The 14,443-nt window shown below is 41.2% G+C and overlaps 1 protein-coding gene across 2 annotated transcripts in view; it reads right to left on the bottom strand.

The window, feature by feature from the left end:
- LOC147014151 (ubiquitin-protein ligase E3A-like) overlaps positions 1 to 14,147 on the bottom strand; it is a 31,913-nt gene extending 17,766 nt beyond the window's left edge. For both annotated transcript variants that reach the window (XM_085851853.1, XM_085851854.1), the window contains exons 1-6: positions 13,630 to 14,147; positions 13,386 to 13,530; positions 9,598 to 9,803; positions 3,261 to 3,425; positions 2,750 to 2,905; positions 184 to 257 (exon numbers count right to left, since the gene is read on the bottom strand). In XM_085851853.1, coding sequence (XP_085707979.1) covers positions 184 to 257; positions 2,750 to 2,905; positions 3,261 to 3,425; positions 9,598 to 9,803; positions 13,386 to 13,530; positions 13,630 to 13,980 — 1,097 coding nt within the window. In that variant the 5' untranslated portion in view covers positions 13,981 to 14,147. The remainder of the gene's footprint in view (positions 1 to 183; positions 258 to 2,749; positions 2,906 to 3,260; positions 3,426 to 9,597; positions 9,804 to 13,385; positions 13,531 to 13,629) is intronic.
- Between the last annotated feature and the right edge of the window lie 296 nt (positions 14,148 to 14,443).

The raw sequence follows: 14,443 nt of genomic DNA, 5'->3' as shown, positions 1-14,443 counted from the left end.
CTTTAAAATTATACTTCAATGCAATGCTTCATAAAAAAAATATTAATTATTAGACTAGTCTTTTAAAAACGATAAATGTATAAACAGGCAAGCATTGGGTGGTTTTGACGCCAACTCTGGTTAATTCTCAATACGACAAGCTTTGATACGTTCAACAAGATCAAAATGAACATGTCCGCTCACTTTATTATCCGAGAAGTTTTGCTGAAGCCTCCATCGTACTCTGTAGCTTCTTGCAAGGCGTGAAAATCGAGGACCTGGAAAATAAGAACAAACAAACAAACAAATAACAAAAACTCCAACATGAAAATGTTACAAAATGACAAACTTGCATGAGAACCAAAACACTGAAGCTTAAGAAAAATGAGTCGTTCTTCACACAGTATTAATGAAAGGCAACCATTGTATAAATGCAATGAGATCAAAACTAAAAATCTATACTAATAAATGTCAGTGTGTCAATCACTCAGTCAATTTGTGTATGTGTGTGTCTCCTCCACAACTCAAAAACCATGAAACCGAGCAGCCTGAAACATTGCATGCATACTAAGGGGACTCCAAGGAAGTGCAAGAGTGAAAATTGGGTGTTTGGGTCAATTAAAACACCCCTTTTGAAGATAATTAACGACATTATTTAATTATATCATTTATCAGGCGCATCCTCGCACACCTTGCTCTCGATGGGGACTGAAGGTGCATCCTCTGTTACCTTGCTGGGGTCTTAATTCGCCATTTTGTTTCGACCTGCTTCACAATGCCTTGAGTTAGAACGGGCTGCAATGCTTTATTCACGATTAAGCGCTCAAAATGTTGTCCCCCCGCCCCCCACTTTCCTCACCGAGATCATCGGATACCTCATCTTCGTAGCTATGTGTCGCTGTATACATCGCTTTTGTAAGTGCTATAGTTTACAAATTTGGAGCTTCGAGCGATTTCATGCATTATATGGGGTGTGTCGATAAAAGGTTAACCGCTTCAAATGACCTTTGTACTTTTCGTCATTACCTTAATTTTTTGTTTTGCAGGAGTGATCAATGATATTTGGAGAAGTCATTCAAGCATAACCAAAGTATTCTACAGAAAAAAATGATGTTTTCTACGGAGCAAAGAGTAAACATTGTCAAGTGGTATTTTGAGACCAAATCAATTGCTTCTGTCCAGATGAGGTTCTGTACTGAATATGGAGTGCATCCCAGAAACAAGCCAAGCAAGCCAGCCATTTGGAAACTTGTGAAAAAGTTCAAAAGTGAAGGGACAATACTCAACATCAACAAGAGAAGGTCCAGTCACCCAAGAAGTGTATGGTGTGAAAGAAACATGGAAGGAGTTTGTGAGTCAGTCATGCAAGGTCTGAAGAAATCGCATCGACAAAGATCGGCTGTACTGGGTCTCACTCCCAGCAGTATCAGAAGAATAATGAAACAAGATTTAAACCTCTTTCCTTATTACATCACAACAGCCCATGAATTGACTGATGGGGATAAAGCAGCACGAGCTGCTATGTGAGAGATGCTGTGGCAGAAGATGGAGGAAAACCCAAACTGGATTCGCGGTGTGGTGAAGTGACGAGGCACACTTTCACGGTAATGGTGCTGTCAATTTACACAACATTTTCTGGGGAAGTCAACGTCCAGATGAGGTTGAAGAGAAGTCGCTTAAAGGTCGGAAAGTCACTGCTTTTGTGGCTGTCAGCTACAGAGGTGTGTTTGGGCCAGAATGGCTTGAAGACCTAAATGGAAGAACGGTTTCCATCAATCAAGAACGATACCGGTCAATTGCCGAAGACCTAAACGGAAGAACGGTTTCCATCAATCAAGAACGATACCGGTCAATTGTCAACGCATTTTACGAAGACTTGAAGCAATCAATGAGCACTGCAGACCTCTGGCAACAGTAGTAGTTTGAAAATGTTAAGAAATCAGCGGTCATTTTTTTGCGAGGATGTGCCATTACCAATTTGCTTACTACCGCTTGCCAAGCTAGCCATTCCTTATCAACAATTAATTGGAGTGCTTAAACCACTTGCTGAGCGCCCTACAGTTTGTGTGCCAACCCGTATATACAGTTGGTAGTTTTACTGTGCAATTGCAGGAAGTTTAATTGGGGGGGGGAGTGGTGGGAGGGTGGAGAGAATTGGGGGAGGGAAGAGTGAATGGGAGGGGGGAGGGTGCAGTGAATGGGAGGGGGTAGGGTGCAGTGAATGGGAGGGGGTAGGGTGCAGTGAATGGGAGGGGGAGGGTGCAGTGAATGGGGTGGGGGAGAGTAGGAGGGAGGGAGGGAGGGTGGACAGAATGGGGATGGAGGGAGGAAGGGTGGAGAGAATTAGGGAAAGGGAAGGAGGGTGGAGAGAATGGGGGAGGGAGAGCAGAAAGAATACACAGAGTGCAACATTATTACCTCCACCACCAAAGGTGAAGGTGGTTATGTTTTCACCCATTTGTTTGTTTGTTTGTTTGCGATTGTCTGTTTGTGTACAGGATATCTCAAAAAGTTGGACGGATCCAGATGAAGTTTTCTGGACAGTTTCGCTGTGTGACAAGGACGAACTGATTATATTTTGGTGAAGATCCGGATCCGACGACAATAGTTTTAAAAGCGATTCTTCACCATTGAGAGATATGGCCAAAACGATATACAGTAGTACTGTATAGCATGATATTTCAAAAATATATTGGGCCCGATATGTTCTCATGGATCAGGCATTACGTGGAGGAGGTATGTGCTCTACCGAGTGCCCTCCTAATCTTACCTTGCTCCCACAAACAAGCAACTCTATCTCCTCGGGTCTGAAAAGCATCTTGAGGGGCGATTCGCTTGTCACCATATGGAAACCATGTCGAAATGCTCGAAACTGTTTCTCCACTGATGTGTTGAGGATATAGTTTGCATAGAGATCCACAAACTCCTGCAAGGGACGAGGAACAGTGAAGTTGATGTTAAAGTCACAATATCAGGAAGATTTTAATTTTTTTTTTTAAACCCCAAAAATTTACATTACTCAATCAACAGGACATGGGGGAGAAAATGAGGGGGAAATATATGGACAAAGACGGACAGGGAGGTGGAAGGAGACGTGGGTCATGAACAGGAGGAGGTACAGAGATGGAGACCTGGAGACCAGGACAGAGGAGAGGTTGACGTATGGAGACTGAGGTGGATGAGAAGCTGATAAAACTAAAATCTTGAGAAAGTATTAAAGATGAGTCCGACAAAAAAACAAAAACAAACAAAAAAACACGAGATGATGGAACCGAGCAAACCTGGCGGTTCCAATTGTTGACTGGGACCTGGTCTGCATTTTCTTGTAGATCGTAGGAAACTGGTGTGCCAAACATGTCAAGGGTCGAAATGCGAAATGTTGCCATAATGTCCTCTTCAACATTGCCTTGATAGTGCAAAAGGTAATGTAGACTCCGGTACAACGTCTGCAAGACATGGACTCAACCTGTTGCAGCAAGTGACCTTCAAGCAACGGCAGATTTATATTAAAAATAAATAAACACTGAGAAAGGCAACTAAAACAAAAAGTTGTGAAAGATAAAAACACAAGAGGCAGTGAAGACAAGCAAGAGTTTCATACAAGATGACCAAAGAAGATTTCTTTGTTAAAAATATACAATTCTGAGGCTCATCAAGGAACTTGACCACCCACCCCCCAACCCCCCACTCCCCATTAGCTGGGCTATCAATATAACCAATAAAAAAAATTGGATCCAATGTTTGTGAATTGTGCGGTGGGAAATTGTGCAACCAAGTAAAATAAATAGAAAATAAATTAATAAACAAGCAGTCATAGACTGGTACTGACGAAATCATCAACTTGACCTCTGACCTTGTCTAATAAAAGCTGTCTCTAGAGAAGGTAGCGACGCAAACCAGAAGTTTCTACGATGATTCTGCACCAAACCATCAAAAATCAAATATTTTGGATGTTTGACCTCACTCTGACCTTTGACCGATTTTGACCAAAATCTAAACAGCGCGAGCCATCACCCTCCCAAATCACGTGGTGTAATTTGACATTGGTAGCTTCTTCCGTTCTCGAGTTATCCTGCCTACAAACAAACAAACAAGCAGTCATAGACTGGTACTTACGAAATCGTCAACTTGACCTCTGACCTTGTCTAAAAAAGCTGTCTCTCAAGAAGGTAGCGACGCAAACCAGAAGTTTCTACGATGATTCTGTACCAAACCATCAAAAATCGAATGTTTTGGATGTTTGACCTCACTGTGACCTTGACCTTTGACCGATTTTGACCAACATCTAATCAGCGCTAGCCATCACCCTCCTGAATCATGTGGTGTAAATTGACATTGGTAGCTTCTTCCGTTCTCGAGTTGTCTGTACTAAATCATCAAAAATCGAATGTTTGACCATACTGTGACCTTGACCTTTGACCGATTTTGACCAAAATCTAATCAGCACGAGCCATCACCCTCCTGAATCACGGGGTGTAATTTGCCATTGGTCGCTTCTTCCGTTCTCGAGTTATCGTGCCACCAAACAAACAAACAAGCAGTCAAATACTGGTACTTACGAAATCGTCAACTTGACCTCTGACCTTGTCTCATAAAAGCTGTCTCTCGAGAAGGTAGCGACGCAAACCAGAAGTTTCTCCGATGATTCTGTACCAAACCATCAAAAATCGAATGTTTTGGATGTTTGACCTCACTGTGACCTTGACCTTTGACCGATTTTGACCAAAATATAATCAGCACTAGCCATCACTCTCCTGAATCACATGGTGTAATTTGACATTGGTGGCTTCTTCCGTTCTCGAGTTATCGTGCCTACAAACAAACAAACAAGCAGTCATAGACTGGTACTTACGAAATCGTCAACTTGACCACTGACCTTGTCTAATAAAAGCTGTCTCGAGAGAACGTAGCGACGCAAACCAGAAGTTTCTAAGATGATTCTGTACCAAACCATCAAAAATCGAATGTTTTGGATGTTTGACCTCACTGTGACCTTGACCTTTGCCGATTTTGACCAAAATCTAATCAGCGCTCGCCACCACCCTCCGGAATCACGTGGTGTAATTTGACATTGGCAGCTTCTTCCGTTCTCGAGTTATCTGTACCAAACCATCAAAAATCGAATATTTGACCTTGCTGTGACCTTGACCTTTGACCAAAATCTAATCAGCACTAGCCATCACCCTCCTGAATCACGTGGTGTAATTTGACATTGGTAGCTTCTTCTGTTCTCGAGTTATCGTGCCTACAAACAAACAAACAAACAAAAAAACAAGCAGTCATAGACTGGTAGTTACGAAATCGTCAACTTGACCTCTGACCTTGTCTAATAAAAGCTGTCTCTAGAGAAGGTAGCGAGGCAAACTCGAAGTTTCTACGATGATTCTGTACCAAACCATCAAAAATAGAATGTTTTGGATGTTTGACCTCACCTTGACCTTTGACTGATTTTGACCAAAATCTAATCAGTGCAAGCCACCGCCCTCCTGAATCACGTGGTGTAATTTGACATTGGTAGCTTCTTCCGTTCTCGAGTTATCATTTTTTGGATGTTTGACCTCACTGTGACTTTGACCTTTGACCGATTTTGACCAAAATATAATCAGCACTAGCCATCACCCTCCTGAATCACGTGGTGTAATTTGACATTGGTAGCTTCTTCCGTTCGAGTTATCTGTACCAAACCATCAAAAATCGGATATTTGACCTCACTCTGACCTTGACCTTTGACCGATTTCGACCAAAATCTAATCAGCACTTGCCATCACCCTCCTGAATCACATGGTGTATTTTGACATTGGTAGATTCTTCTGTTCTCGAGTTATCATGCCTACAAACAAACAAACAAACAAACAAACAAACATAAACGGAAGTCATCAATATACTTACGAAATCTTTAGAATTCGTAAGTAACAAACAGAAACGGAAGGCATCAATATACTTACGAAATCTTTAGATTTCGTAAGTAAAGGCCCAGTCACACCTTGACGTTTTAGCCAGCAATGGCAACGTATTAAAATGTATGAAAAACGATGGCTTACGTTGAACTTTTGATGTTTTTTTTTTTTAAAGATTCGGACATATTCATAACGACTTGGTCTTATGCATAACGTATTAGTAATGGACACAGAACGTTTCGTTGTGTTATAGATAACTTATACCAACGAATGCTGAACCTGTTGTCGGCCTTCACAACCTATGCCCAACGATAGTCTAACTTCGGCATAGCGCGCTGCACGCATTGCCGACGATCACGTGGCGTAGGTTATGAAAAGGCTGCTGCACAACGATTCAAATCATAACCGCCAGAGAAATGGAATTGTCAACATCGCAGTCACACCTTGGCGATCTTGCCAGCGTATGCCGACCTCTGAAAAATGCGTGTAAAACGCTGGCGCACGTCGAATACGGTATGGGTAAGTTTGGTATGCGTGAATAGAACGCTAAAGTACGCTATCATACGTCGTAGTAAGTGGAGTACGTCTTGTAATTTTAAACATGTTGAAAATTTTACGACGTACTTGCCGTATGACACGCTCCACATGCGATGGGAATAAGTTGTATGCACGATATGTGACCGCTGACACACATCGACACACGTTACTTGAAATGTACTCATAAGTCGAAACACGTCAAGGTAATGGTTAGCGTCAGTGTTCCAGACTCCCGGGTTTTTTTTTTCTACGGTGTGGCGGTGTTCAGTGTACAGTACGGTTATGATTTAAATCGTTGAGCGGCAGCCTATTAATTATATTATATTATAACCGCACTAGAAATCGAAGTGTCAAAATCACCATCAGACCGAAGGAAGGAAGAAAGAAAATAAAAATAAAAAATAAAAAACCAGGGAGTCTGGAACACTGACGCTAACCATTACCTTGATGTGTTTCAACTTATGAGCACCTTACAAGTAACGTGTGTCGATGTGCGTCACCGATCGCGTAACGTGAGTACAACACGTAACTCATAGGTTAGAAATAAGTTTCGGGTACGCGAAACATTACCTCGACGTGTTTCGACTTATGAGTAACTTACAAGTAACGCGTGTCGACTCGTGTCAACGATCGCGTGACGTGCCTACAACTAATGGCCAGCGTTATGTGGAAGGTGTGGGTCATACGCTGGCATAAGTCTTAAAATTTCAAGCATGGAAAATTTGAGGACAACCAAAAAGTACAACGTTTAAAGCCAGCGTACAACGACGTATGGCAGTGTTTTTCAGCGTGCCCTCAATGTTATCAAAACTTACCCATAACGTATTCAACGTGTACCAGCGTTTTAGACAAATTTTCCAAAAATCGGCATAAGCTGGCTAAAACGTCAAGGTGTGACTGGGCCTTAACAAGCAGTCATAGACTGGTACTTATGAAATCGTCAACTTGACCTCTGACCTTGTCTAATAAAAGCTGTCTCGAGAGAAGGTAGCGACGCAAACCAGAAGTTTCTACGATGATTCTGTTCCAAACCATCAAAAATCGAATATTTGACCTCACTGTGACCTTGACCGTTGACCGATTTTGACCAAAATCTAATCAGCACAAGCCATCACCCTCCTGAATCACGTGGTGTAATTTGACATTGGTAGCTTCTTCCGTTCGAGTTATCTGTACCAAACCATCAAAAATCGAATATTTGACCTCACTGTGACCTTGACCTTTGACCGATTTTGACCAAAATCTAATCAGCACGAACCATCACCCTCCTGAATCACGTGGTGTAATTTGACATTGGTAGCTTCTTCCGTTCTCGAGTTATCGTGCCAACAAACAAACAAACAAACAGAAACGGAAGGCATCAATATACTTATGAAATCTTTAGATTTCGTAAGTAACAAACAAACAAGCAGTCATAGACTGGTACTTACGAAATCGTCAACTTGACCTCTGACCTTGTCTAATAAAAGCTGTCTCTTGAGAAGGTAGCGACACAAACCAGAAGTTTCTACGATGATTCTGTACCAAACCATCAAAAATCGAATGTTTTGGATGTTTGACCTCACTGTGACCTTGACCTTTGACCGTTTTTGACCAAAATCTAATCAGCACTAGCCATCACCCTCCTGAATCACGTGGTGTAATTTGACATTGGTGGCTTCTTCCGTTCTCGAGTTATCGTGCCTACAAACAAACAAACAAACAAACAAACAAACAGAAACGGAAGGCATCAATATACTTATGAAATCTTTAGATTTCGTAAGTAACAAACAAACAAGCAGTCATAGACTGGTACTTACGAAATCGTCAACTTGACCTCTGACCTTGTCTAATAAAAGCTGTCTCTTGAGAAGGTAGCGAAACAAACCAGAAGTTTCTACGATGATTCTGTACCAAACCATCAAAAATCGAATGTTTTGGATGTTTGACTTCACTGTGACCTTGACCTTTGACCGTTTTTGACCAAAATCTAATCAGCACTAGCCATCACCCTCCTGAATCACGTGGTGTAATTTGACATTGATAGCTTCTTCTGTTCTCGAGTTATCATTTTTTGGATGTTTGACATCACTGTGACCTTGACCTTTGACCGATTTTGACCAAAATGTAATCAGCACTAGCAATCACCCTCCTGAATCAGGTGGTGTAATTTGACATTGGTAGCTTCTACCGTTCTCGAGTTATCGTGCCTACAAACAAACACACAAACACACAAACAAACAAACAGAAACGGAAGTCATCAATATACTTACGAAATCTTTAGATTTCCTAATATAAGTAATAACGTTTTCAGCAAAGGGAAAGACAGGATTATCAAAGAAATTACCAAGTCTTCAATACAAGCAAATACAATAAAAGGATTGGGCCCGGTAGACCACACAAAGGGATATCAACCCTCAAAAAGAGTCAACGATATCAAATAAAATAAACATTGCACTGGTGCTCAAGTGGTGAAAGCTTGCAAAGCAGAAAGCTCGTCAGTGGAGATAGCAAAGTTGGAGTGCACCCTGAATCAGAAAAGCAAGTGGTGAAAGCTTGCCAAATAGAGCATGACCTTGTCTATTAAATGCTTTGACTACATTCGAATTCATTATGAGCGAGAACGCTGACATGATCAAGTTAAGGGCGTCAATCCACCGTTGTCGTGAAAAATTGTATACCCAGGGTTGGAACTTGGACTGGCCTGGAATGGAAACCAAATTCGTGCTCTGTTTAGCAAGTTGGTTCAAAAGGAGAAATAACTGCAAGTTTGCGACAATTATTGGCTACAAGACCCTTGCTAATAATTGAGGTGATGTCTGGCACATCAGATTTTGTAATTTGACAGGTTTATGTACAAATTGGATAGATCATTGGGGTTCAATGCTGTAAATGCAAAGCAATGCAACTGCATTTCGTTATCACAAAATAATTAACATTTTCCATAGTCGAAATGCAAATAACATCAAAATAATTAATTATTTTTCAACGAACACTGGATTTTACTCTAATGAATCCAACAGTTATATCCACAAGCTTCTGGTTGTATAAACTAGTTCTTTAAGGAGCAGCCTCGCTGCACTCGGTAAGCACACACCTCTTAGCATTCTTGGTTTAAAAACAAATTTAAAACACACAGTGTGGGTGTATATATATGTACATGTTTAAAAAAACAACAAAAAAGAAACAAAGTAAAATAACTCACCGGGTGAGAGTCTACAAGGTCGTGGAAGGAACCTCTCTTACCCATGAGTTTTCGATAAACAACCATGGGAAAGTGAATGTCGAGAATGCAGTTGTTGTAGATTGCCAGGCCAAGAACAATACCGATGAGCGTAAACTGGCCCTCATTTTCTAAAGATGATGGGTTGAACCAGAAGAGGTGCGTTGCTTCGTCAAAAGTGAACATGCCTGGCAGTGTGCAAAAATAAAATAAATAAAAAAGAGGAGGAAAATGTATTTGCATTTGTGCACCTTCAGCCTTGGGTGAAGTGTGGCCATTGTGTTAGTAAAACTAGTCTTTCCACCCAGTGGCAGGAAAGAAAACAAGCACGAGAACGGCACTTGATCGAGCGCATACCTCCGCCAGGCTAAACAAACAGTAAGTTTTGTATCCGACTGATTGGCCGGATCTACATCCGGACCTGAGCCAAAATTTAATCACTTGTTCTCGTCACCGAACCAACTCTCCACCAAATTTTGTCACAACTCTTCCACAACTTTTTGAGATATCGTGCTTTATATCGCTTTGGCCCCATCTCTCAATGGTGAAGAATCACGTAAAAATTTTTTTTATCTGATTCAGATCCAGATCTTCACCAAAATCTAATCAATTCGTTCTTGGCACACACCCAACCTGTCGACCAAGTTTCGTCTGAATCTGTGCATAACTTTTTAGAGATATCCTGCTCACAGTCAAACAAATAAATCAATAAAAACAGACGGACAGGGGTGAAAACATAACCGCCATTCACCTTTGGGGGTGGAGGTAAAAATTAAGTAAAAAGTTGATTTGCATTACATCACAAAGGGAGATCATAATGATAATCATTGCTGGATGTTAAACACCGATCGATCACTCATTAGATTACAGAGACAGGAGAGCTCAGAAGGAGCGTTTGTTTTCTTGTTTGGATTTGATTCCCAAGCTGGCTGCAAAGTTGAATGCCTTTAATAAAAAACACAAACATGTTTGACGATAATGATGAAAAGGTCAGAAATGCTGAATGAAAAATGAAATATACATAAACTTAACTCCTTATCATGGAAAAGGCTCGGCATAAATTTATACAGACAATAATTTTCATATACTGTCGGACCCCACTTTTTGCAGGGGATAAGTTCCTGAAAAATGACGTGAATGTCGGGGTATTGTTTAAAAGAAGATAATAATAAAAAATTATTTTAGCAGAAATTACACAGAACAAATCAGGACACAATATAACAAAGGAAACAGCAGAAGAAATGGGAAACACCAACACCAGGGTGGAGGGAGAAAGTCGGCAGAGACTGGCAAACAAGGCACCAGGTAGTGATGAGGGGTAAGGAAGAATGTAAATGGTGGACAACATGGATACATTAGCAAAATTGTGTTTGACCAGTTTGAGACTTGGTCAAGGTCTAAAGAGAGGGGAGAGGTTGCTGCCCGTCTGTCAGAAGGATGAGAGCTGTCACGGCAGAGAGTGGAGTCATTAGCAAAGAGATAAATAGGATTTTAGAGTCAGTGAGATTATTGATGAAGATTAGGAATAATATGGGGTCGAGAACACTGCCTTGGGTAATCCAGCCAAGACAGGGAGAAGAGATAAAAGGATTCCATTGAGAGCCACACATTGACTGCAAGAGTGGAGGAACTCAGAAATCCAAGTGTGGAGTTGGCCTTCGATTCCATCGGCAGACAATTTGGAGAGCAAAGCAGGACACCATACTGTATCAAGAGCTCGAGGTATGTCCAGAGAGACGGCCCTAACCTCATGTCCGATATTGAGGGTTGGGCGAGTAGAAGCAGCATGTCCAATGTAGAGTGACTAGGTCTGAATGCAAATTGGTGATCTGAAATGAGGCTGTTGGAGAAAAGGAATGATTTTATGTCAGCTGCAATGATTGATTCCATGACCTTGTTGATTATTGAAAGTACAATAAGCTAATCAATTGGGCTGCAGTTAAGGGATCCATTTTTACATCTCTTTATGCAATACTGTGATTTTGGTTGATTTCCAATTTCTGAGGTGGATATCAGAGACCAGTCCAAAAGTGTTAAAAAAAAAAAGCAAAAAAAGCGAATATGCCAATATCAAAGCAGGTAACATTTTATGACGGTGAATACACGATGTCCGACAGTATTACACAACATCACAAATACAGAACAAGTGGATTTTGCTTCATCTTCAAGTGTTACTGAATGGGATTCATGAAGGCCTAAGTCACATTTGCTCTACGGCGAGGATACGGCGGCCGTACGCCCTCTGAATTGACAAAAACGTGTGGCGGCCGCAGAGTTTCTGCGGTGGCCTCAGGGTGGCCCTACGCCGTTTGGCTATATTTTAGAGGCCGTAGGGGTCGCCGTGGAATTATAGCGCGGAGTTATAACTTTTTTCATTTCTACGTTTACCGTGGCAATTCGACAAGCCGAAACAAAAGAACTGGTAAAAAAAAAAAAAACCCACTCATTACCGTCCGTCTGGCCGCACGTTCATCTTAGGGCCCCCCTGCGGTCGCCTTGCACCTGCCTTGAAAATTCTATGGCCGCCACAGGAACGCCCTAAGATCACTGTGCGACATCAAATCAAAGACCGTACGGCACCTCCACGTTTTCAGTCTCCACAATTTATAAATATTCCGTGCGGCTCCCCGAAAAATAAAAACATATGTGACTGCTACATTGTGTGACCGTGGAACTACTGCGGCCGCCCTATAATTGCTAGTGAACGTAGATTTTGTAGACCCCACAGCCGCCGTGGCAAATGTGACTTAGGCCTAAGCAAACTAGAGAGTTTATAGAACACAATACCCCACGCAGTGTTCAAGTTTACAATTCAAATGAAATAAAATGATTTTAAAGGTTGTATTAAAAAAAAAAATCCACAAGTTTAGCATTGTAGATGCAGTGTTTTATACACCACCTTATTTAACACGTTACCAAAGTTATTGTGCCTGTTTTTGTTCTTTATGATGTCCTTAGAAACAGGAACTTTTCTGTTTGGAACAATTTTCAATTTTTACTCCAAGATGGGTAGATAAAAAAAAAAAAATTATTATCCCCCACCAACCAACAAAGTTGGTAGGGGATATAGAAATGGGTTCCATCCGTCACATTTCGTTTCCGGAGCTTAACTACAAATCCCCTGAAGATATATTTAGGAAATTTGGTACACATATTAAGCAAGTGGTGAACTGGTGCCTTTAAATATTCAGAGATTTCCCCCCAAAAAAATTCTGTCACTTTCCATGGAAACAAGTTGGGTATTAAGAAATAATTGAGGTTAACCTTCGTTTCCAGAGCATAGTTGCAAAACTATTAACTATTTCTTTATGAAATTTGGTACACACATCAAGAATAAATTGAACTGGTGCCTTTTGCTACTTGTCCTCATTTACTATGGCAGGGGATATCGAAGACTTTGTCTTCAACGGATGATAGTTTTTTTTTAAATTTCACTCCTCTCTGCACATGTACAATTGACAAATTCAGAGCCAAAGTACAATTAAGTTACAGGTTTGTTTTCCGATTCGCTTTCAAAAATATAACGTTCAATTGAAATAAAGTGGTTCCTTGATCACAAACTGAAGTTTGCAGACAGATGGACGGACAAACAGACAGACAGAGAACCAATTGCTTAACCTGCTGTTTACTTTGTGTGAGTGGGGTAAGGACCTCTTTATAGAGGTCCAAATAGCATGGTCGCTTAAAGGGAAGACAATACAAACCATTTGATTTACGGGTCACAAGCGCATGCAGTTTGTCTTATGGAATTATTTAATAAGAATGCTCACCAATATCACGGTTAAAGATTTCTTCGACAACCAGCTGGAAGAACTCTTTGGAAACGCCACCCTCATCCACACCCTGCTCACCCTCAAACTCGACATAAAGCTGTTTGCGCAAGTCAGTAGGATTCTCCAAAGCGATCATTTCCAACTGTGTACACAAACATCAATGTAAACGGCAAGGCTTAAAAAAAAGAAACAACTCAAAAGGAAAGTGACAAACAAAATAAAAAACAGTGAAACTACTCACCCGCACAAGAGCATCATCAATAACGTGATCTCTTCGCACCTTAAGGCGGAGGTATGGGTGCAGGTGCTGACCTTGGACCAGCGAGTGAAACACCGTGATGCGCCGCTCGCTGTACATGCGGATGCGGTTGTCGTAGTACAGACCGAGGCTTTTGGTCACGGGACTGAGTATGAAGGGGCACGTCATAAAGGAGAAACGCTTTTCCTGTTCAACCCTGAAGAAAGTAAAGTCCTTGTCCATCTCGAGCACGTCATTAAGTGGTTCATTTATAAAGTCTTCATGTGGCACAAGCGGGTGGAGACAATCAATTGGCTGCACTCCAACCTCTATCGCTAGTGGTTCAAAAGGCATCGGGCGTTTTCCCCGTGGAACCGCCCCCAGCAGCTCACGAAAAGTGCTATCAGTTGGCTCCCCATCATTCTCATCTTCCTCAGATTCTTCCTCGTCCCGAGGATTGGAGTCCACTTCACCACCCAAAAGGGATGCATAATATACAATCTACGATAAGAAAAACAAAACAAAACAGAATTTGTAAGCGCCACTGAAGAAACTGATCGTTTTAGCAAGAGAAAATGACTGCCCAAAAGCTACTAACTCAATGTGACATTGTATGAAAAGAAGTCACCAGATAACATGAAAATGAAGACATCATTCAAAGAACAATCAACCAATTAAACAAGTGCAATAAAACAACCCTTTTGATGCAATGAGCTGAAAATCCAAACAAGAATAAACACTTCCAGAAATCATATGCAAGAGTTGACAAAAATAAATAAATAAATAAAATCTGCAGCACCAGCGAACCTAAATGTGT

The sequence above is a fragment of the Eptatretus burgeri genome, chromosome 13 (genome assembly GCF_056783735.1).
Source record: "Eptatretus burgeri isolate ZD-2024b chromosome 13, Ebu_testis_v1, whole genome shotgun sequence".
Classification (NCBI taxonomy): domain Eukaryota; kingdom Metazoa; phylum Chordata; class Myxini; order Myxiniformes; family Myxinidae; genus Eptatretus; species Eptatretus burgeri.
The sequence above is the reverse complement of the archived record's forward strand: the minus strand, read 5'-3'. Positions and strand labels throughout refer to the sequence as shown.